The sequence below is a fragment of the Esox lucius genome, chromosome 19 (assembly GCF_011004845.1).
Source record: "Esox lucius isolate fEsoLuc1 chromosome 19, fEsoLuc1.pri, whole genome shotgun sequence".
Taxonomy (NCBI): domain Eukaryota; kingdom Metazoa; phylum Chordata; class Actinopteri; order Esociformes; family Esocidae; genus Esox; species Esox lucius.
This window is the reverse complement of record NC_047587.1, coordinates 7,301,024-7,325,628: the sequence shown is the minus strand read 5'-3', so window position 1 is coordinate 7,325,628 and position 24,605 is coordinate 7,301,024. Positions and strand designations below refer to the sequence as shown.

At 42.1% G+C, this 24,605-nt stretch overlaps 2 protein-coding genes across 5 annotated transcripts; one reads left to right on the top strand and one right to left on the bottom strand.

Annotated features, from left to right (window-relative positions):
- Window positions 1-583: 583 nt before the first annotated feature.
- rnf141 (ring finger protein 141) lies at window positions 584-5,073 on the top strand. The gene is made up of 6 exons (XM_010883207.4): window positions 584-716; window positions 2,191-2,389; window positions 2,631-2,739; window positions 2,864-3,042; window positions 3,143-3,250; window positions 3,357-5,073. The coding sequence occupies exons 2-6, from the start codon at window positions 2,253-2,255 to the stop codon at window positions 3,505-3,507; spliced, it is 684 nt and encodes a 227-aa protein (XP_010881509.1). The 5' UTR covers window positions 584-716; window positions 2,191-2,252; the 3' UTR covers window positions 3,508-5,073.
- On the bottom strand, window positions 5,068-24,605 carry LOC105018080 (AMP deaminase 3). 4 transcript variants are annotated; one of them, XM_010883204.4, is made up of 16 exons: window positions 24,451-24,605; window positions 23,261-23,360; window positions 18,208-18,430; window positions 17,835-18,018; window positions 17,541-17,706; window positions 17,164-17,383; window positions 16,943-17,072; window positions 11,590-11,784; window positions 11,175-11,306; window positions 10,919-11,082; window positions 10,407-10,533; window positions 9,987-10,150; window positions 9,663-9,783; window positions 8,641-8,814; window positions 6,581-6,691; window positions 5,068-5,801 (listed from the first exon to the last, which is right to left on the bottom strand). In XM_010883204.4, the coding sequence occupies exons 2-16, from the start codon at window positions 23,316-23,318 to the stop codon at window positions 5,625-5,627; spliced, it is 2,346 nt and encodes a 781-aa protein (XP_010881506.2). In that variant the 5' UTR covers window positions 23,319-23,360; window positions 24,451-24,605; the 3' UTR covers window positions 5,068-5,624. The 4 variants fall into 4 exon arrangements, with proteins under 4 accessions (XP_010881506.2, XP_010881505.2, XP_010881508.2 ...); XM_010883203.4 differs by having other exon boundaries at window positions 23,261-23,327; XM_010883206.3 differs by lacking the exons at window positions 23,261-23,360; window positions 24,451-24,605 and adding an exon at window positions 21,274-21,362.

Sequence of the window (24,605 nt, the reverse complement as noted above, 5' to 3'; positions counted from 1 at the left end):
TTTTGAATACTTTTTTAATAAAGTCTTAATATGTTGGATGAGTGTGATGGGGATAACTGGCTCTCGGGGCTAATAACCCCTTTTATGGTTATGCATGTAATTTATACTATCACAAACTCAGTTTGTGCTTAATTAGTATTAATGGCACAAACATTTATGCATAAAACAGATTAAATGGATTTTAATACATGTGTAAAACCCTACTGGGATAACTAATCCCCCCTGGGCCAGTTACTCCATGGAGGTGCGAGTTACCCCAGTACAAAAACACATTTTCTAAAAACAACATTTCATTCAAAAAGTATATATTGCATCCATTTGGTTCCCTTATAGTTTATCCACATAAGCCTAATCATTATCCACATTTATTTTTATTCCACAACATTTCTATTTTTGTGTCCGCAAGTAGACATTGTTCTTAGGAGGGGGCAGTTACCCTATCTTAGTATAATTGAGATGCATGTAACCCCCATCAAATAAAAATGTTGTATCCATTGTACTGACTTCAGACCTGTACTCTCCAGATAGTGGGTTAGCGTCTGTTAGCCCCGGGTAGCCTCTGTTTCTTGCGAATGACACTGCTTTATATCGTCATCACTCTGCGACAACCCTGTTAAGACTACGGAAACTTAATCATAACAAACTCCCCAACAAATATTTGGTTACTCGTTACGTGTAGAATGTGAAATATCGATGTTGACACACAGTCCTACCAGGTAAGTGGAACACTTGTCAAACCGAACCAAATGTAGACACATTTTCATATATATTTTAATATGGGTTTTTTAAAGTGCGTGCTTTCCTGTTTTTCTGTTAGCTAACGCGTTGGCATCTGAGTAAACAACGAAAGAAACAGCTACATTCGTTATTTAGTTGGCTAACTATTTTATCATATCCTATGTTTGTACCAGATGCAGTCAACGGTTGGCAGCCCTTTCGTGTAACATTTCCATTTACAATGCTTACTGTACTTAGCTAGCTGTCTAGTTCACTGAAAATATGATTACATAAGTGATACTATGTACGTTTCTGAGATCATCGGATTTCCTGGATACTAGTTACTCTGGACACCTTGACATTAACGTAAGATACCCTCAGAACTGAACACTGAATTAACAGGTAAAAGATTAGCAGGCTATTATGTGTAGCTAGGCTGGTCAAAAAGTATATATTTACATATCGACATTGTAATCTTCAGTTCACCCCTGCAGACAAATAAAGCTGAACTTACTCAACAAATATCACTGAAAGATTGCAATCATTCATCAAAAATGTACAGTGGGAAAAAAATACAAGTACACCCCTAACTTCAGTAGCGTCTGTTGTTTTGGTAGAAATAACTTGTTTTGTGATCTGTCTCCTACATTAACTGTGAGACATTTTTGTCCACTCTTCTTTACATTACTACGTCAACTGTGTCATGTTTGAAGGCATTCTTGCATCCATGGCGTGCTTCAAGTCCCCCCTACAGCATTTCAATAGGATTGAGATCTGGGCCAAAGCAGACCCAAACCATAGTTCTGCCAACTCCATGGTTAACAGTTGGAATGAGGTTCTTTTGTTATAAGGAAGTGTTTTAGTTTTTGGCAAACAACTTCACCTTTGACTCGCCTCACCAGGGTTGGTTGTTTTGGTCTTCACCCTGGTGCTGTCTGGTAAATGTCCGTCGGGTCTTGATATTACTTCCTTCCTGTTCTCCCATGAAGGCCATGTATATGCAGTCATTTTCTGACAGTTGGCTACTGCACTTCAATGTTGACTGTGGCAAGAGATGCTTGTAGATCCCTTGATGTTACCAGAGGTTCTTTGCGACGTCTATGAGCATCTTTTAGTCCACTCTTGTAGATTGTCAGTGGTCTGGAATTCATGTTGAAATGGGTTACATTTATCAAAAAATTTGTCCATGGGTTATTCTAACATTTTCTCACATGAATGTATGTAATTCTATCTAACTCGGACATTCTACTAAATATGACAATATGTTAACCATACAGTATATTGCAATGTCATTTCTTATCACTTTGGCTATTTGAAAGTTACTTAACCAAGCTGTAAAATCCATTGGAAAAGGCTGTTGCGTATCATATATAAAAACAATGCCATTTGGCTGAAAACACTCATTCTAAGTTACACAATTAAACATGTAAAGAGGTTTTTCAAAAAAATTGGTGGCTTGTTTCCCTTGGTCAGTGGCCCCTGTGCTGAATGAGGTGCAGCCTTCCCATATTGCTGTTGTGTGAGCAAGGTCGGGAATGGGCCAGCAGATCTCTGGCCAGGCGGCCATGACCCGTCTACCGGAGAAGCTGTGGAAACATGCAGGCCTGGTACGCGACAGCGGCTTCCTCAACTACGAGGAGTTCCTGGGCAGGGTAGCAGAGCTCAATGATGTGTAAGACCAGCTATTTCATGTCATACTGTCAATGTAGTCCTTATTTCATTGTACTACATTTGTAGACAAATGCATAATATCATTTACTTTGTGAATCTAAAAACAGTAGTCACTAAACACTTGCTGCCCCAAATTCTCCCTATGTAACAAATCACTAAGGACACTTTGGTGTTAGTCCAATTGTCATTGGCACGTGATCATTTGTTCAGAACATGTTTTCCAATGACTTTAAACTGGACAGGACGGCTAAACTGGCAGCTGGACAGCAGAAACACCTGATCTTTGAAGTCCAGACTGGTTCAGATGCCTCTGCTCTGTGGAAAGTGGCTGTGAGGATAGTATGTACCAAGGTAAGAGGGAAGCTGGTCCCTAAATGAATGCAATGTAATACTGTGAATGTGAGCCGGTCCCTACTCTAATATTGAGTGTTAAGGTGAAATCTATGTCATTGTCCTTGTCCATCGCTTCCGGCAGATCAACAAAGATAATGGGATGGTGGAGGCTTCGCGCATTATGAACCTTTACCAGTTCATCCAGCTGTACCGTGACATAACCAGCCAGGCCGCCGAGGTGCTGGCAGCAGAGGGCGCCAGCCTACAACCTGGAACTCTCCCATCAGGTGGCTCCTGTCAGGCCAGCATGTGGATGGGCAGGTTAGTGTGTGCGTGAGTGCGTGCGGGGTTGGGGGGGGTTTGAGGGTGAAAGTCCTAAAGCCAAGGCCGGTCTGGCTACTGTTGTTTCCTTCCCATGCAGGGTGAAGCAGTTGACTGATGAAGAGGAGTGCTGTATTTGCATGGATGGGAAGTCTGACCTCATCCTGCCGTGTGCTCACAGCTTCTGTCAGAAATGCATTGACAAGTGGTAAGGCAGACCGACACTCTTCACAGTGGTCCTCAGACGTTATCCATCACAAGGTCCATTTTCATGGGTCATTTGAAATCTATGACATTTTTGCTCATTCCTGCAGGAGTGGGCAGAGCAGGAATTGTCCGATATGCCGGTTGCAAGTGACTGCTGCCAATGAGTCGTGGGTGATGCCAGACGCGCCTACAGAGGACGATGTGGCTGGATACATTCTCAACCTGGCTGATGAAGCAGGCTGTCCACACAGACCTTAAATAACTTAACACTGAGACACTTTGATTAACCACAGACAAACTAACGTGGGGGAGTTATATACCTAGTGAATGACCCATTGGCACCCTTTTTTTGGGGATATGTAGGTAAGAATACTTATTTTATATATATTTTTTTTGCTGTGATGTGTTCACTGTTAGCAATAACCACTGGTTATATGGAAATCATATTCTTATCTTTTTTTTTTTGTACATGATTTTGCTCTTACATTTGGAGAATATATATAATGCAACCACACTGTTTGTTTGGCTTGGTTATGCCTATTCCTAAAATTGCACTATGAATACTGGATCCAAGCAGTTGTTTTGGTATACCTTTTATAGGTATTGGCTTTTGACCCTTCCGTGAATCACTGTAGTCATATGAATACCATTCCTTAGTTTTGAAATCCTATAACACACTCAATGGGAATCTTTTGTACAATGATCTCATGGATGCATCAGCTATGATAGGTTTTTCTATTTTTTATTTCATCAATGAGAAGGTGAGTGAGGTAATTTTTATTCATAAATTTTTAGGCTTCAGTTTAAATATCAGTAAAATGTCAGTAAAACCAAAATTCGCAATGATTTAATAAAAACAATTGAACTACCACAGATAAGCAACAAAGGCCAGTGCATTTCTTTTAAATAATACTTTTGTGTAAGACTGAGTGAATGTTAACGCTATATATAAAATATATATAAACAATACACAAGGTTAGTCGCATTTGGTTTGGCCTATTTTGTTTATGTACTTATGACTGGTTAGTTAAACAATAATTGAATACATTTGATAGTTTTGCTCTATAGGAAATATGTAAAAATAAAATCATGACAAATGTTGTATTTGTGATGTTGAACAAATGCACTTAAAGACATTTGTGGTTCACTGTGACTTTCATAACATTAGTATTATTGAGAGCATGTTTGAGTGAGGCAAAATGCACTACAACATTCTATTAAAGGTGTAGCAGGAATCTACAGTTACAGGATGGCAAAACTCAGCTTACGGTTAGGCATTAGCTCAGTGTGCTACCATTCTTCCGTTGCGTCGACGAGAGGCACAGATTCGCAGAATTAGGCATTTGTTTGCATTTCAATGCAATGTTACACGGTGCTCTGTAGGTGGTAGCATCTACTCTTGTACTCTACTTGCCACTGGCGGATGCAACCTGGTTTGATCTGTAGGTTTAAAATTCTTAAGAATGTTTACTTCAGTGTGTTTTAGACAAGTGTGCAGGTTAATTGATAAACTGAACATCTGAATAGTCTTACCATAAACCAATACCATAGGCTAATAAATACATTTCTCTTTATTAGCCTGTCTATGGTTTCTTATCTGTGGTTACATGTCTTTCATATTCTGCAGTGTTGGCACCTTCTCTCATGGTTGTCATTCTACAATGTTAACCAACTGTGTTTTAGGTGCTTGTTCCAATATGTCAAAGACTCCTACTGTAAGCACCCTTTGTCTTATCAACATATTGGTTCACCCATTGTAGCTGAACGTTACAGTTGACTGAAATGTGTGCTGAATGGAGACAATAAACCACTAGAGTCAAAGTTTCCCCATTTCCTTTTTATATTCAGCACACGATTACATTTCACCCTTTAAGTGCATATAGTGGACCTCAACAGCTCTCTACAGCAGTAAAACAAGGAGCACACATTAAAGCAGCATTCAAATAAATTGCTCCACAAAAAAATACTTACCAAACCTGTGGACACAATTCCCACAGGGGGCCAGTACAAAAATGTGTACACTCACCAATTGCTCTGGGCAAGAGTGTCTGCTAAAGAATTTAAATGTAACGTATACAGAATTAGATTGGTTCGGTTCAGTATTATCTATATGAAAAACATATGCAAACAGTAACATAAAACATCCACTGTTATTGTGTGATTTGCCTCAGGTATCTTTTCACACAGACCTTTCCAGCACATTACAGCTCAGCTCCATTGTACTTTTCATTCCATCTAGCACCAACTCTGTTGATATCTACCATGTGGTAGTCTCAGCTAGCCATGTTAAGATGAGTGCACAAACTGTAACTCCCTCTGGATAAGAGCGACTGCTAATTGACTGGAATGTAGTAAAGGGTCTGTCATTGCTGTGATCAATCTGCCTGTGTGCCACTGGCCTCAGTCTTCATGGCATCCACCAGGAAGCTTAGCTCATTGCACAGGGTCTCGTAGCGGTAGGCCATACGGATCTGCGCCACATTGGTCCGTCTAATGTCATTCCCTCCCGGCCCGTCCTGTAGGTAATTGTGCCCGAGGAAGTGCTTCTTTTCCTGGCAGGAGTAAAGGGTTATATGGGCGATGTGTCGCAGCTCACTGGGGCGTACCCAGGAGTTACATGAGTTTCTTACTGATGGCTACGTAAAGTCACGGTCTACACCCCTTGGTTGGGAATAAATCAAATGTCATCCCTTTTTTTTAAATTTAGTTTTAAGGCAGGAAACTGTGAAGAGTTTTACTAGCGACTAGAATTTGGTTCTCTTCAGCTAATAGTGTTTACTGTAACAGAAAGATTTAGTACAAGTACTACTAGTGTTTACGGTAACAGAAACATTTAGTACAAGTACTACTAGTGTTTACGGTAACAGAACCATTTAGTACAAGTACTACTAGTTGTTTACTGTAACAAAACCATTTACTAGGTGTTTACTGTAACAGAACCATTTACTAGGTATTTTCTGTAACAGTACCATTTACTAGGTGTTTCCTGTCATTAACTGTAACAATACCATTTACTAGGTGTTTACTATAACTACCATTTACTAGGTGTTTCCTGTCATTTACTGTAACAGAACCATTTACTAGGTGTTTCCTGTCATTTACTGAAACAGTACCATTTACTAGGTATTTACTGTAACAGTACCATTTACTAGGTGTTTCCTGTCATTTACTGTAATATTACCATTTACTATGTGTTTCCTGTCATCGACTGTAACAGTACCATTTACTATGTGTTTCCTGTCATTTACTGTAACAGTACCATTTACTAGATGTTTCCTGTCACAAACTGTAACAGTACCATTTACTAGGTGTTTCCTGTCATTTACTGCACCTCGTGAGACAGTCCACTCTGCAGCACACTGTTCCTGGCAATCTCACACAAGTCACAGGTGGTAAGTTTCCACAGCTGGGCTGCAATGGCATACTCCTCCATCAAGGCCTCCTGCAACATGGGCAGACATGTTATTTTGCACAGTGTATCATTTATTTTGTAATTCTTACCCTTGGTTGGATGGATTACATGGTTGATAGATTCATCTTGCCTTCTGATATTTCCAATATGGGGAAATAGGAGGAAAGTTATGCCGAAATACCACCTGCACATTAACCTTCCTACCCGTGCTGATCAGACACTCGACCATTGTTATTCAAAAATACAGAACAGCTACAAACCGCTGTGGAATCTGAGCATTAACAATTACAATATGAATGTACGTTTCATTGGAAGTGAATGTGCCTAGATAATGAGAACAACAGAAACATTTCTGTTTAGATTCTCTCTCTGTAGGTTGCGCTCTGATAACCCCTGGAATATTCACATGACCATCTGGCATGGGGATTACGGTCTTGGAAACCTGATCTGTGCTACGTAGAAACGCCCTTAATGTATAGGCTAGCTGGCAACTATCTACAGTGAGAAGATAATGGAACGTTCTGTGGCCGAACTTCTCCCTCGATTTGATACAGGTTCTACATTATTTCACCTCTATACACAACCGCCGATTTCTAACAACCCTTTGGTAAGGCAGATCACATCAATTATGCTTCTCGCATCCTATAAACAACGCCTAAAACTGGATAAACCGGTTTTTTTCAGGCAGTTAAACGCTGGAATGAGGAATCCATTACCACTCTCCAGGACTGCTTTGAAACAACAGATTGGCAGATGTACTGTGATGCAGCTGATGGGAACATGGAATGCACTAGGGCCGGATATTCCAGGCCGTGCCCTCATGGGGTGTGCCGACCAGCTAGTGGTCACCTCCATATTCAACCTCTCACTGACTCTGTCTACGGTCCCCACCTGCTTCAAACAGACCACCATCGTCCATGTATCAAAGAAACCTTCCATCACCTGCCTGAATGACTACCACCCTGTAGCACTGACCTCCACCATCTTGAAGTGCTTTGAGCGGCTGGTCAGAACCCAGATCTGCTCCATCCTTTCTGACACCTTGGACCTCTTTCAATTTGCCTGCTGCCCCAATAGATCTACAGACGATGCCGTTTCCCTGACGACACATTTCCCTGACATACATATCGATGGAGCTGTAGTGGAGAGAGTCTCTGACCTCTAGTTCCTCGGGTGTGTTCATCAGATGACCTCGCTTGGTCCAGGCAAGCAAACTCGGTAGTGAAAACTGCACAAAAGCACCTAAACTTCCTGAGGAGACTCAAGAAGTTTGGCATGCCTGCAAAAACTCTCACCAACTTCTACAGGTGCACCAAATGAAAGCATCCTCTCAGGCTGCATTACTGCCTGGTACGGCAGCTGCTCCTCTGTGGATCACAAGTCCCTCCACCGGGTGGTGAAGTCTGCAGAGCGTGTCATCGGCTGCCATCTTCCCTCCGTGCAAGGCATCTACACGATGCCTTAGTAAAGCATCAATGACTACAGCCATCTAGGTTATGGTCTGTTCACACTGCTGCCGTGTGGTAGGCACAACTGGAGCATCATGGGTACACACCACCTGACTCACAAACAGGTTTTCCTTCAGGCCATAAGGGTCCTCAACCAGCAACACTGATTTATGATCATATTGATCACATATGAACATCGCAAATGCTCTGATGTCTTTCCATGTCCATTAAATGTACATTGGAATATTCTTTTGTATGTACCATTCATAGGCATATCACACTCTTATTACATCCAATGCGTCTAACCATATTGTCTATATTCCCCATTCTACACGCTTTAAAATTGTTGCTAGTTAACATTATATAAATTATTGCTATATTTTTTTACTTTATGTTTCTTAATGTGCCATGTCAGAATGACCCTGTGTTCTTCGGTGCATTTGATAAATAAACTTTGAACTTGAACTTGCTAGTATCTGTCACATTGTACACCTTCGCAATCCCTTCTAACCCACAGGTGTTTGCTCTGACCTTGGTGTAGTGGAACTGCATTGGGTCATCAGTAGAGAGGGACACGCAAAGGCCCTTCTGGAGGAACTCCTTGAGAGGGTTTTTGGAGTACTCCAGGAAGAGGCTGTTGTTGCTCAGAGGAGACATGGCAATAGGGACCTGAGCCAAGTAGTACAGATACTGTAGAACAGGACTCTGGAAAAAGAACAAGGAGAGATTTAATGCAACCATTTGGTTGGACATCTAGGGCCATAAACAGTTCAGTTACACCTTCAAATCTGCCATTCCAACAATTGCTGGCTGAGCTATTTACTGCATCTTCTTGGTGAAATTGCACTGCCAGATGTTTGAGAAGGAGGTAGCTGCAGCCCACTACGGAGCATGGGTGAGTGAGTGTGGAAGGTTTTACCTCTTTATTTGATTGCGCAACATTTTTGGGTATTGACCCACATTATAACTGTCCGGTATCATAGAGTTCAACAGAACAGTTTCTTTGGAAACTACTACATTCAGAGAAGGCTGCCATCATGACTGTCATCCCAAGGTGTGAAGTGTTGATCTGTTTTTCTAAAACAAGGAAGTTGAAGGAATATGAACTTACTCATAAAAGATGGTCAGACTTTGGAACGTGACCGTGGAGTATCAGTTCCAGGTTTTGGTAGCTTCAGGCCAATATCTGTGACCAGAATACATTGCTATGATGTGCTCCTACACAGTTTCCTAATTTCACCGATCACTGTGAAAGGACCACTTAGAAGTTAAATTGTGGTGAGAAGTTGTTTTACTTGTTGATAACATACAGACTTTCGAAACGCTCCATATTGGGCTGCAGCCACCACCTCCCCAATCATCTGGGAGTTCAGAGATTTGAAATATATTAAATCAGAAGAGAACAGATTTTTCATTCCCAATGAAAGGGGATTCCTGAGCTGTGTGAAGGCACAGCTTTCAATGATAAAAATCTGTTTTTCTATCTAACCAGTTATTACCCATGCCTAGTCACGTCATAGGTAATGATTAGGAGTCAAACTGAAGTGTCTGACCTTCTTCAGGTTGAGGCCGTGGGAGATGTTGTCAGCAGTAAGGAAGGCAGAGACCAAATGGGTAATGGAACCAGCCTCGCCACAATGGGGCCGGAACTGAAACGTGTTGAGACCTCGTTCCCTGAGAGAAAACAACGGATCAATCATCACATAACAGACTACAATTTGAACAATGTTTTATGGTTGGATATTCAGCAAGTATTTATCAGATAGTAAGCATGATCCTAAGTCTAACTTTTATCCTAGCAGTAGACTGGGCTTCCAGTAGAAATACCATCAGCGCAAAATGATCTCATAATGGTCAGGTAAGGAGCAGTGACTTACTTCCTCAGGTTGTTGAGCACCATGATGTTGGCGTACATGTAGAAGAGGTAGTAGGTGTATGGGGGGTTGTCATTTGATGTCCACACCTCAGGTTTAGGGCTGTTGTAGGAGAACATGTGGTCGCTGTGCTTGGACTCATCGTCTACGCTGTCAAACCCGGTCACCTGCAGGACAGAGAGTGGATCTGAGCATGTGCAATAGCTGATGCACTATGAAGATGGTCAGAAAAATTATGTTCATAGTAGCTGTAATACAATGTACAGTACTTTGAGACCTAGGGGAAAGTATGAATACAACTGTTTAAATGCAATCCCAGAACAACTCGAATATGTTTACTATGAGGAATAAATGGTGTTTCTCCAAATATATGTATCTGCAGTCAGATGAAGCCGAGCTAACTTGCTCTTTGTTTAAACTCACATATTTCAAGAAAACGTGTATCTCTTTGTTTTTTTGTGGATTGACTGTAGCCTCGAACAGCGGAAGGAATATGTTCTCCAGCATCTTGGCGAAGTTTGGTATAATCTTCTTCAATTTGAAAATGTCACTGGCAAAACAAAGCAGTACTTTTGTGAAATGGATCCTCTTGCAATAGGCATGTCACCCGTTGGATCATAACAGACTGTTAATTAAACCATCCTACCAGTATGTCGTGCATGCCCAACATCCATTTGTGCAAACAAAACCTGTGATTTTGTAATTCAGATTTTGTAATTCAGTAGAGCTTTCACCCACAGAAACTTACAGCAGACATTGCCTGCAATTTACCAAATTTCTTAAACAAATTTGCATTTCCACACAGGTTCTGCTGTGAGAATCGATACCCACGACTCTGGCGTTGAAAGTGGCCATGCTCTACCAACTAAGCTACACAGGACCCCAGTTTAAACATCTTCTGTTGTGAATGTATCATTATCGCCTATGGTACGTACTAGATCCTGGGGACCTGGATGATCCAGCGCAAGTTGGGGGAGTGCACCTTCTGCTGAATAAACCATGAAGCCAGACTCTTCCACTCCCCAGGGCAGCGGCCATAGATGGACATCCTGGGCTCTGCGTACTGGTACTTACTCGTCTCGAGCTCTTGGGCCACTTCCTGTCACACAGGAAAAGGAAGTAAAAGACAGAACGCTGTCAATACTTATAATAGCAGTGTGTTGCAAAAGTGAGTACAAGTCGACGCCGTACCTTGACAATGCGTGCAAAATATTCCCCTTCGATGTAGTTGTCCGTTTTCAGGTAGATCTCTCGGAGTTCACTTGCTCCCACCGGGTTGTACTTAGAATTGAACTTGTCAAAGCGGTGGAATGTTTGCCTTCCCTACAAGAGTAAAGATTTATCATTCATGACACGCTACCTCATCTGCTTAGGATCCTGAAACATTGGCAAGTTACGTGGAACCTGCTGCCACATGCACATTCTGTTTTACAGACATACCAGTGAGTATTCCTGTAATGAAACGTTATGAACTGAATCGTGATAAGAATAAGTTACCACGTGGGTTGAAAAAACATCTGCAACTTATAAGACGACGAAGAAAAAAAAACTGTCCAGTGTTATTTCTTAGCATTTAGCTCATGCAACGTTTTGGCAGCCTCCTTACAGCATGCACGTCCAGGGAGTCCACCGTGAGGTTGTAAGGGTCCATGGCCAGGTTGTCAAACACCTGTTTCAAGGTGAGCTTCTGGCCATTCTTCTCCAGCACCACGCGGTCAGCCTCGGTCTTGTAGGTGGTCTGGATGAAATTCAGCAGGTGCTTCTGGTTCATGCAAGCCGCTGCGTGGATGTGGGTGTCCACCTGCGTGTGGGAGGAGTCAGACGTCAGTGATCGTGTACCAAAAGCTCGGCTTGAGTGGGCGAGCGTTCATTTGCTCTTTTCACGGATGCAGAGTGAAGGAATTATTGTCCGATATCAATATTCATACGCCACAATTAGCCGATTGCGATGTTTTGTCATTTATGTACACTGGCATTAATTAAATAAAAGATGCTGCCTCTGATGACGTTTATTACTTCAACAAATGTAAATTAAATGACACAAAGGGTATCTTTTTATATATAATAAGAAAATATCTGATAATGGAAAGTTTATAAGATAAATGCCCATTCCCTTTTTATGAGGAGTAATTTGTTTAAATTAGCTGTGTTTCTGGAGGTTGTGAAGTGCTTTGACAGTAATTGGCCAAAATATCACAGATCTGAGTAGAAAACTGACTGTCCTGTAGCAATTTTGTAAATTGCAATTTAAACTCAAACACTGAAAATCACCACGCATGTGAAACAAAATAATAATCTAATGTGAAACAAAATAATAATCTAAGGCTGCCTTCAGGAGATTTTTGGATGAAATGTCTCTTGTGCTGAAAATTAAGCTTTCAATGATCCACCCCAGTAGGCTACTGCACACATTGTGTGTTGTCTTTCCCCGTGCCTGACTGAAGACCGTGCAATCAATCAATAAATTTTATTTCTAAAGTCCTTTTTATAACAGCAGTTGTCACAAAGTGCCTTTACACGGACAGGCACTTTGGCAGGAAATCAATCCACCCACTTTGTCAAGCATCAACCAAAAGGACACCCACCAACCGCAACCACCCTGAAAGAGGGCCGAGTATTGCCAGCAGCGTACAGCCCAATTGCACAGAGAGTCAACAACAAGCCAGTGACTCTTCCCCCGAAAGGCATTGGAGGGAGGGCATCCCAGTGGCGACGAGAGCCCACCTGGCAAGACAGCAAGGGTGGACAGTATCAAGCGTACTGGTCACCTTCACGCCCCCGGGCCAGGCTACACCTAATTATAAACTGTGCTGTAGAGATGAGTTTTTAGTAGAGTTTGCATTTCTAACCTTAATTGGCAGATTATTCCACAGTAGTGGAGCTCTATGAGAAAAGGCCCTGCCTCCGGCTGTTTGTTTAGAAATTCTAGGTACAATTAAAAGGCCTGCATCTTGCGATCGTAGGTTACGTGTAGGTATGTATGGCTGGATCATTTCAGCAAGGTAAGTAGGAGCAAGTCCATGTATTGATTTATAGGTTAACAATAAAACCTTAAAATCAGCTCTAACCCTAACAGGCAGCCAGTGTAAGGACGCCAGTACAAGAGTAATGTGTTAAAAAAAATTTTTGTTCTAGTTAGGATTCTAGCAGCCGTGTACAGCACTAATTGAAGTTTATTTATTGATTTATCAAGGTAACCGGAAAGAAGAGCATTGCAGTAATCTAGTCTAGAAGTAACGAAAGCATGGATTCGTTTTTCTGCATCAGTTTTTGATAGAAGGTTTCTGATTTTTGCAATGTTTCGAAGATGAAAATAACTCGAGACATATTTTAAATGTTCATCAAAGGAGAGGTCAGGGTCAAGGGTAACACAGAGGTTTCTTACAGTTTTTTGGGACACGACCATGCAGCCGTCAAGGTTCACAGTGAGATCTGCTAACAACACTTTGTTTCTTGGGTACTAAAAGAAGCATTTCTATTTTTCTTGAGTTCAAGGGCAAGAAGTTCTCTGTCATCCACTTCCTAATATCTGAAATGCATGTTTCCAAAGTGGCTAATTTGGGGGATTCTCCATGCTTCACTGAAATATATTACTGTGTGTCATCAGCACAACAGTGAAAATGTACAAACCCGATTCCAAAAAGGTTGGGACACTGTACAATTGTGAATAAAAACAGAATGCAATGATGTGGAAGTTTCAAATTTCCATATTTTATTCAGAATACAACATAGATGACATAGATGATGATAGATATCAAATGTTTAAACTGAGAAAATGTATCACTTTAAGGGAAAAATAAGTTGATTTTAAATTTCATGGCATCAACACATCTCAAAAAAGTTGGGACAAGGCCATGTTTACCACTGTGTGGCATCCCCTCTTCTTTTTATAACAGACTGCAAACATCTAGGGACTGAGGAGACAAGTTGCTCAAGTTAATGAATAGGAATTTTGTCCCAATCTTGTCTAATACAGGCTTCTAGTTGCTCAACTGTCTTAGGTCTTCTTTGTCGCACCTTCCTCTTTATGATGCGCCAAATGTTTTCTATGGGTGAAAGGACTGCAGGCTGGCCATTTCAGTACCCGGATCCTTCTTCTATGCAGCCATGACATTGTAATTGATGCAGTATGTGGTCTGGCATTGTCTTGTTGGAAAATGCAAGGTCTTCCCTGAAAGAGACGACGTCTGGATGGGAGCATATGTTGTTCTAGAACTTGGATATAACTGTCAGCATTGATGGTGCCTTTCCAGATGTGTAGGCTGCCCATGCCACACGCACTCATGCAACCCCATACCATCAGAGATGCAGGCTTCTGAACTGAGCACTGATAACAACTTGGGTTGTCCTTGTCCTCTTTAGTCCGGATGACATGGCATCCCAGTTTTCCAAAATTAACTTCAAATTTTGATTAGTCTGACCACAGAACACTTTTCCACTTTGCCACAGTCCATTTTAAATGATCCTTGGCCCAGAGAAAACGCCTGCGCTCCTGGATCCTGTTTAGATACGGCTTCTTTTTTGACCTATAGAGTTTTAGCCGGCAACGGCGAATGGCACGGTGGATTGTGTTCACCAACGATGTTTTCTGGAAGTATTCCTGAGCCCATGTTGTGATTTCCATTATAGTATCATTACTGTATGTGATGCAGTGCCGTCGTCGGGCCCGAAGATCACGGGCATCCAGTATGGTTTTCCGGCCTTGACCCTTACGCACAGAGATTGTTCCAGATTCTCTGAATCTTTGGATGATATTATGCACTGTAGATGATGATAATTTCAAACTCTTTGCATTTTTTCTCTAAGGAACTCCTTTCTGATATTGCTCCACAATTTTTTGCCGCAGCATTGGGGGAATTGGTCATCCTTTGCCCATCTTGACTTCTGAGAGACACTGCCACACTGAGAGGCTCTTTTTATACCATGTTGCCAATTGATATAATAAGTTGCAAATTGGTCCTCCAGCTGTTCCTTATCTGTACATTTAACTTTTCCGGCCTATAATTGCTACCTGTCCCAACTTTTTTGGAATGTGTAGCTCTCATGAACTCCAAAATGAGCCAATATTTGGCATGACATTACAAAATGTCTCACTTTCAACATTCTATATGTTATCTATATTATATTGTGAATTAAATATAAGTTTGAGATTTGTAAATAATTCCATTCCTTTTTTACTCACAATTTGTACAGTGTCCCAACTTTTTTGGAATCGGGTTTATACATTGTGATTTTGGATCGCCCAGAGGCAGCATATATAATTAGAACAATAATGGGCCTAGAACCGAGCCTTGAGGAACACCAAAACATACCTTTGACTTGTCAGAGGATATGCCATCCACACTAACAAACTGATATTTTTCAGATAAATAAGATTTAAACCAGGTTAGAACATGTCCACGTAGCCCAATATGGGTTTCCAGTCTCTCTAAGAGAAGGGAGTGATCAATAGTGTCAAAAGCAGCAATAAGATCAAGAAGCAACAGGACGGATGCAGAACCTTAGTCTGAGGCCATTAGAGGGTCATTTGTCGAGTGCAGTCTCAGTACTATGATGGGATCTGAAACCGTACTGGAGCATTTCATAAATGTTATTTGTCTTCAGGTAGGCATTCAGTTGTTGGGAAACACATTTTTCTAAGATTTTTGAGAGGAACGGGAGGTTCGATATTGGCCTTTAATTGTTTAATATTTCGGGATCCAGATTAGATTTTTTTTTAGAAGAGGCTTCATTTCTGCAATTTTTTGTGAGTTTGGTACACATCCGGAGGAAAGGGAGCAATGTATTATGTTCAGCATTGACTGACCTAGCACAGGAAATAGCTCCTTAAGTAATTTTTTTGGTATCGGGTCTAGCTAACAGTTTGTGTTTAGAACTCACAAACTGAATGTGTCGAGCGATACTGTATAAAAAAATTCAAGTGTCCCCATTGACACCTGGTCAGGGAGATTCAGGACTTTCTCAGGACAACTGAGATTTTGAGGACCATAATTACTTAAGGAGGAGTCAGTTATTTGTTTTCTAATGGTGATGATATTTTCATCAAAGTAGTTCATGTATTCATTACAACTAAAGTGAAGACCCACTTCACTTGTTGAGCTTTGCTTTTTTGTAAACTTTGCAACTGTAGGAAGAGAAATTTGGATTGTTTTTGTTCACCTCAATCAGGTTGGAGAAATAAGCTGATCGAGCAGATGTGGGTGCTTTTCGATATTGTAGTGTACTGTCTACACATAAAACAATAACATGGAGTTTATGATCAGAGATCAATTCATTCACTGCAACTACCTTTGGAGCAAAGGATCAAACATTTAGGAGTCCCATTTTGAGATGCGAGGTGATACAGTCATTTTTATTTTTATTTGTGACCAAGGTGGAGACCGTGCACCCTACTGAAGACCGCGCACCCTACTGAAGACCGCGCACCCTACTGAAGACCGCGCACCCTACTGAAGACCGCGCACCCTACTGAAGACCGCGCACCCTACTGAAGACCGCGCACCCTACTGAAGACCGCGCACCCTACTGAAGACCGTGCACCCTACTGAAGACCGTGCACCCTACTGAAGACCGTGCACCCTACTGAAGACCGTGCACCCTACTGATGACCGTGCACCCTACTGAAGACCGTGCACCCTACTGATGACCGTGCACCCTACTGAAGACCGTGCACCCTACTGAAGACCGTGCACCCTACTGAAGACCGTGCACCCTACTGAAGACCGTGCACCCTACTGAAGACCGTGCACTCTACTGAAGACCGTGCACCCTACTGATGACCGTGCACCCTACTGAAGACCGTGCACCCTACTGATGACCGTGCACCCTACTGATGACCGTGCACCCTACTGAAGACCGCGCACCCTACTGAAGACCGTGTGTGCTGGATTCATTGGCTCATATTTCGTTACATCCCCAGATTTCCTCCCATCACGTCTTAGATCCAAAACATGACAAACCTTCCTGACGTTATAGAAGTCCCTGTGAGGCACCTTCTTCAGCTCCTTCAGCTCGTCCATCTCATTCAACATCTCGTGCAGATAGAACTTGGAGGCAATGAAGTTCAGGCGTCTGTGGCAGTAGGTTTTCCTGAAAGAAGAACGAGACAACATTACACACAACCACAGCAGAGGTATTTGGGAATTGGACAAGAACGTGAGGTGGATCGCGAGGCGCGCACGTGGGTCCGTCTGCGATCATGGCGAGGACGTGGCTGAGCTCTATGGCGAAGGTCTCTAGGTCGGGGTAGGGCAGGCTGCGAGGCTGCTTCTTCTCCAGGGCCTCCGCGTTGTCGTACACGTTCACAATGCCGTCCTTCAACTGCAACATGTAGTTCAGGTCTTCTGGGATGTCCTTCACAGAGTATGGGTCCTCCCCCTCACCAGGACAGGGATACATCTCTGCAGAAGATGAAATAGACACACTGAAGAGACAGAGTGTAGAGAGCTGTCTGGTACTATACGTACTGTGTCTTGTACTGTATTCGCCACACTGATTAGGTGGTAGAGAACCTGGCATGTGATTAATGCACCGATTGTGTTCAGTATGACTCTCTACCCGGCAAGATCTCATCTTCTACTTTCCAAGTCTGGTTCTCAGCAAGGCGGAGGAATTGGGTGACGGTCCTGGGGAAGCGGTGGTAAGCCAGCCTGGAGTACTTCTCCCTGATGAACAAGGCCTTTATCAGAGTCTTGGCTGCTTGCTCATAGTCCTCCACTGTGATCTGGGAAGGACAGGTGTTGACAAAACCATAGGCGCTACACTGTTATTACAACTGTCATAGCAACTTCTGGTAGTTTTGCCCACAAGCTAGCCTGTGCCTTGGTAGAAAAGTCAGTGGGACACACTTACCCCTGCACAATAGTCTCCACTGATTGTGACCCTCTGAAACTCTGTAGTGATCTCTGGGATACTGGGATGGTCTGTCGGCAGCAGAGGAGCAATGACAGACATGGCCCAGTCTGGATTGATGCTAAGGGTACTGGGAAACTGCTGACATACTGACTGGGATCGCTTCATCCTGAAACTCCGCTTCCTGGAGAGGCCATACAAACAAACAGGTGGACACTACAGATGCTTGTCTAGGCACACAATTCAATGACATTCAAGTGAATCTACGAAAATGAGTCCCAATGTCAAATTCTGCTATTTAGGTCAATTGAAATTAACTTTAGCTGAATCAAACTGACAATTAGAACCTATTCAGGTATCTGTGCCCTCTAACCTTTTAGCGGTTTCATCCGAGCATTGCTCGGCAATCTCTTTGCGCATTTCCCTCTCCCGGTCTTCGCTCAGACCGATGGGACAGTCTTCTGGCACAGTGTACATAGACTGGGCATTCTTGGTGTCCTCCTCTTTCAGCGCAGATGCATAGACCTTCTCTGCCAACAAGCGCACCGACTCGTCCACCTCGCTTAGTGAGATCTTGGGAAACTGACGAGGCATGTCTGCCAACACAGAAACACACAGAAAATGTTAATGTCCTCGGACTTCGACTTTTTCACATTTTATTGTGTTACAACGTTAACACAAACACAAAATTGAATGCAGCTGAAATTTAAATCAGTTCTTCCATCATCCGAAGGAAGTCCATGATGTTAAATTGTAAAATAAAAACAGCAAATTGTTCTCAATTAATGACAATTATAAAATAGAACATTATTGATTGCATAAGCATACAGCCCTTTAATATGACATACCTGTCACGTCCTGGCTATGCCCCTAGCCATCTCTGCACTGGGCTGGGGCCATAGTCAGGACAGGACGGAAGGTGGTGCCTCTAGCCACCTCCGATTCTTTTGGTCTCCCCAATTGGAGGCAGGTGTACATCGTTGCCTCCAATTGGGGACCCTATTTATGTTCTCTGTGCGGCCACACCCGGTGTTGGTTCATTTTGGTTTTGTGTTTCCACTGGATGCCCCATGTCACTGGTTGCTGCTTTTGTTTTGTCTCCTTTTTTTTATTGAACATGGATTATTTCCATTACTTTGACTCTGCACCTATGTCTTACCACAACCACGACCGTGACAATGCCTAAGCTGCCTGAGCTGTGATGTGACACATTGTCTTTATGAGTCACGTAATTAGTGGATTGGAGTCCACCATTATGCAATTAAGTTATTTCAGGTTAAACATAAAACACACCTGTCTCTGGGAGGTCCCTCAGTTGGTTAGTACAGTTCCCAATAAAAACTACATCATGAAGATGAAGGAAAATTCAAAGAGAATCTGGAATAAAGTTCTTGAAAAGCACCAATCAGGCCTATGATATAAGAAGTCATTGAATATGCCCAGGAGCACACCAAATTGGCCTTTAAACAGTGAAAACAGACCAAGATATTAAACCCCTGGCTTTCTTTGTCTTGCTTGGTCTTTTCTTTTTTTCTCTCTCTTCCAGTTTTAGCTTTATTTTGGTAGATTTTGGTCTCATTAAACCATAATATTCTTCCACTTGGTTTCAGAGTCTCCTACATTCCTTCTGGCAAACCTTTGAGATTAAAATATTATTTTTGCCACTCCCTCTTAAAGAATACACCCTGTGTTATTGTAGAATGCATTTGCTTGCCCTCTTACATTTGGTTCCCAGGATCTTGCAATGGGAACAGGGTTAATGTTTATTCATGCAGTCCTCAAGTCTTACTGTTATTGTGATTCTGTTTGCTGCCAACTGCTTCTTTTGGCTGAATTGGAGTGACACTCCTTTGGCAGCCATCCAACTGGCAGCGTATGATGTTTGCAGTGCTCTTATTTCACGTCTACTGTACACATGCATTAATAATTGTGCTACAGTGATGTAAATTTGGTGAGTGAGTCATTTGGCTAGTTCCCCAGACACCACTGATAGGGTACCAAAGATTTGGAATGTTCAGCGCCACCATATCAAATGACCAATGACGGAGTGCTTCTCTGCTGACTTCTTATAACTTAATGTTGTCAAATTGCATAAGCCGTCTGAGGACTTCCTGGCCGTGATGCATGACCCCCTTAGTGGACATTTTCACACTGTTCTTTCCCCGCCGCTGGGGAGGCGCCAGAGAGTTTTCCTAATAAGGCCGTTATCAAACAACAGCAGGCCAATTTCAAGGACCATGGGCCAGTGCTGTTTATGCCATCCTGACCAATACGCAGATGACCAGCACCTTTAAAGGCTTTCTTCAGTAAACAAAAACAAAATCGGCGTTAACAGAAGTCCCTTGAAAAAGCTTTTAACAGCTCTTACACATAAATGTGTATAGGGGAATCCTGGGATTTGAGTGGAGAGGGCAGTCGATAGAAACATACTGAAAGTTATTAAGGATCTGTAATGTTAGAATCTAAATCCATTCCCAGTGTGTTCTCAGCTCTCAAAATCTCCTACAAAAAGGTGTGCCGGAGTATTGAGTTTTATTGACGAAAACATATATTGAAAGTTATCACAATTTAGTTGTTGACTTTGAGGAAAGGCTGTGCCTAAATACACCATTACATTTCTAAAAACACACAAACTGACGACTTATGCTAGTATCCTCAGAAAATGCTTCCTTTTTTATCAGTGGGCGTGACAATGACTCAGTACTTACTGAGAGACCACGTAAACCTAATGTATACCTGACCCGCTCCATGCACTGTGACTGTTCCGGGGAGAAGTGGAAGACAGATGACTTAAAAGCAACGTCTACTTGATTAGATCATCACTGATAGGAGGCAACGTCTACTTGATTAGATCATCACTGATAGGAGGCAACGTCTTTGCATTTGATCTCCAAGCCGTGTCCTTGACCGAGAGGCAACAAATATAAAAGCATAGTTCAGGAGCTAATAAAAGCCTTGTCTGAAGCTGGGCCATGTCTGCGTGATAGGAGCATATCAACCAAACCCTTTGATTAGACAACTGAGCTTAGCCAGGTTTCCAAAATGTCATTTCTGGATCAACAACACAAGGAACTGACAGAACATGCAGTACAGCACAGAAGAGCTAATGGAAACTAATGGGACACTGTCCCAGAAGCACCGTCTCACACCGAAGTTAACACAATAAAACAGCCAGTACAGAATGCAGTGATCTTGATGTCTGTTTTCAGTCAGTGTCCTTCTTTACCCTGACCACAGCTTAAACACCAGTTTACTGGCAGGGAATGGCAATTGTCAGGAACAGGACACATTATAAACACAGCTAGCGGAGAGTCGAAGGTATGTAAAGCATCTCTGGTGAAAACATGCAAAATCCCCAGAAAACATGAGGTGCAGGCCTACTACTTACCCCCAGAGCAACCCCCCTAAGAAAGTTGAAGAATGTAGTGTGTTTACCTACTCAGTGCTGTGTCCTGTAGCTACAGAATCAGACAAGTGGAGTGAATGTGTGGGCTGTGTCTCGTGGACCCAGTTCTGTGTATCTCTCTTTGGGGGCTGAGTGTTCAGGCCTCTCCTCCCTTCGGAGGGAAAAAATTGGAAGGAACCTGACTCCGCCTTGATGGCATTGCTGTAGTACTGGCCCATCCCACAGAGCACAGTGTGTCAACCAGTACTGTCTGCCCAGGTACAAAGCCACCATATCCCTCGCCACTGGAGAGGATCTCCACTGCCTGGGGTCTGACTACCAATCAGAGGTGACATACTACAGGGATTTGAACGTGAAAAGCAGTGACGACACTGGAGGTAATGCCTTAACAATACACATTCAGCTCCACCTCTCACTGACCACAGTGCAGATACATTTGCATGATATTTAGTACACTGGCAAAATGTTATGTCGCACTTCTGTGAAAACAAATCATGTCTGTCACTTCCTTGACGGTGAATCAAATGTGTGGCCGAGATAGATCCGCTCATTTTCCATGCACTTCCAGAGTACCTGTGTTGTGTCCACAAGGCCTCTAAATTTAGTATCAAAAGATAAAGGCTTTTCTCCATGATTGTTATGGTTTTACACAGCAGAGATGACCGTCCAAACTGTTATCACCCAAGGCCATTCAGCTTTACAGGACGCACAAATATGCACATATACATAGGGAATCAACTGGGCCAGGGGCCGACAGGTCTGAAACCCGGCACCTTTGGTTATGTGAATACTGCCTTCAACATTACATGCTGATAATCAGCTAATATCACGCAGAATTCTAGGTTTTCTTATTTGTTCAACTTTAGGTTTTAGGACACCCAGCCGTGGATAAAAACACAAGCGCAAAACAAAGCACCCAAAGAAATTATAATCATAATTTTCACTTGCGGAACCCTGAGCTGGAAGACAATGAGAATACAGAAATACAACCACATGGTGAACTTTGAACATGAAAGGCCAACAAAACTGTAGCAAGACTATTTGTGAGTTTACTTGAAAACAGGAAGTAGACCACATCTCCAAACTGCACTGTGGTTCAACGATATTACTGTTATGTTGTTTAGGTGGAAGATAAACAGACAGGCACTTAAGCAATACTGCTCCTTGTATCTTTGTCATTCTGACAGCCTAGCAACCAAACGTCTTAAACCGTTTATAATGGAAAAAGACCCCCTAACCTATCTACTGTTCATACATACTTGCACACATACATACAGTGGATATAAAAAGTCTACACACCCCTGTTAAAATGCCAAGTTCTTGTGATGTAAAAGAATGAGACAAAGATAAATCATGTCAGAACTTTTGCAACCAGGTTGTTGTAAGGTTTTTATTTTTCATTTTTCCCCCCTCAAAGATTTCAGTTGGTTTTTCAATTGAATTGTTCACATTATAGGTCACATTAAAAGTGGAAAAAGTTAGGGTTAGGACATGATTTATCTTTGTCTCATTCTTTTACATCACAAAAACCTGGCATTTTAACAGGGGTGTGCAGACTTTTTATATCCACTGTACATACATACATTCATACATAAATAAGAAAGCCATGCTTGCAATTATAACATGAATATCATAGGAACTCTTGACAAATGGCTTTACAGTGTAAATGTGTGTCAGTGCAGTGATCCTGCTGCCAAGTGCACGTTTCTACCTCGTACAGTACTTGGTTCTTAAATGCTGAAAGAGAAAAGTGAAACGTACCAATAGGCATTCTTACCTCAATATTCACAGATTTGAATTAAGATTCTGTAATTGAAGTATTCAGTCTGTTGATGCCCTGTTGATAAAGCACTTTGTGGCATTGTCAAGTAATGTTTGGCCTGTCAAGGTTTCTGAGGGCACAGTAAATCTAAGCTGCTACACTGTACTTTATCCATGTTTTTGATTATGTAGTTTTGCGTGTGAATATACATTGGCGTGTGTAAAGTGTGTGCATGAGGGGTGTCTACTGCATTCTTACCCGTGCACAGGTTTGGAGTAGACTGCTGCTTGGAGAAAGTCTTGTCTCTTCTCTTCATCTTCAATATCTGGTCCAAATGTTCAACAGATGAACATTTAGGCTTACACAGAAAAACACCTGGTTTGAAATGGTCTGCTTTTATTGGTTGACAGACCAGTTAGTTAAAAATATACCACAATCAATCCTCATGTGAAAAAGCAACATCAAACTGCAGTACAAAGACAAGACTATGATTGTCTTCCTCGACCAGGTTATGAAACGATAATGAAGCCTACATTTCCAGACTTCTGGTAATTTAACAATTTTATCAAAAAGGATTTAAACTGGGTAATGCCTGTAGGTTAAGCATTGTATCTGTTGAGTGGCAAGAGGGACAGGAAAGGGAAACGTGATAAAGACAATCCGTTTGTTAACCAGTAACACATTCTCAGTGAGCCATCGGTTTCAGTTTGTAAAGACTCAAGCCATACTTCCTGTACAGCCTCAGTCTGTAAAAAAGTACATCTGTTCTGCTCAGTGGTATTATACTGTAGGTTGCCTTTGGCCTAAATGCTCCATAGACTTTAGCCTGGCTTCTAGATAGATATTGCATAGTAAACATCTCAGTCTAGAAGCTGGGCTACCTAGCTATTTCTTGCTGCACTGTTTACATCATGCTAAAACTTGAGTGTGCTGGGCAAGCAAGTTCCAGCCTGATAGCTTGGAATGTAGCAGTCTCTTGACATATTAAAATGACAAAGTGAAGACTGCCTATTTGTTTAGCTAGGATATTACTTCACAGGGAAAGAAATACCAAGTTTACTTCACAGGGAAAGAGTTACGAAGTTGAGCACAGTACATCCCAGCTGTATGACAAGTTGTGTACCAAAACAATTTGCGATAGGGGTTTTAGCAGGCAAACTGTAGTTTTCTTAACCAAATAAGTGTTTCGTTACAGCAGGTGTAGACCACATAAACAAACTGGAATTTTTGTGCATTCATATTTGTCTTTGAGCTTCTCTTCTGTGTCCAACATGCTTAATTATACAAGTGTAAAATTCAAACAGACAGAGACTAAGCTTCATTTAAAATACAACCAAGAAAGCAAACAGATGATATATGTAAATACTAAAACAGAGGAGTACAACTTCAAAGAAGTGGAAAAGACAAGACAAACCAGCCCCGTCCCTACAGCTCTGTTATGCTCTTACCTGTCGTGTTGCTGGTCAGCGGAAACAACTCTTGGTTGGCAGTGTGGTTGTCAAAGTAAATGCTCTCTGTCACTAAAGATAAGCTTCACAGCGAGGGTGGCAGACTCTTCTGGTAGGCTGTGTGTACGCACAGCAGGTTAAGCCCTGTCATTGCA

Excerpts from the sequence above, each read along its gene's own strand:
- rnf141 (XM_010883207.4), top strand. The coding sequence starts at position 2,253 with ATGGGCCAGCAGATCTCTGGCCAGGCGGCCATGACCCGTCTACCGGAG. Across the intron at positions 2,740-2,863 it reads TGAGGATAGTATGTACCAAG|ATCAACAAAGATAATGGGAT; the intron begins GTAAGAGGGAAG and ends CGCTTCCGGCAG. Across the intron at positions 3,043-3,142 it reads GCCAGCATGTGGATGGGCAG|GGTGAAGCAGTTGACTGATG; the intron begins GTTAGTGTGTGC and ends CTTCCCATGCAG.
- LOC105018080 (XM_010883204.4), bottom strand. The coding sequence starts at position 23,318 with ATGAAGAGAAGAGACAAGACTTTCTCCAAGCAGCAGTCTACTCCAAAC. Across the intron at positions 6,692-8,640 it reads TGCAGTTCCACTACACCAAG|GAGGCCTTGATGGAGGAGTA; the intron begins GTCAGAGCAAAC and ends CCCATGTTGCAG. Across the intron at positions 5,802-6,580 it reads AGAGTGGACTGTCTCACGAG|GAAAAGAAGCACTTCCTCGG; the intron begins GTGCAGTAAATG and ends TACTCCTGCCAG.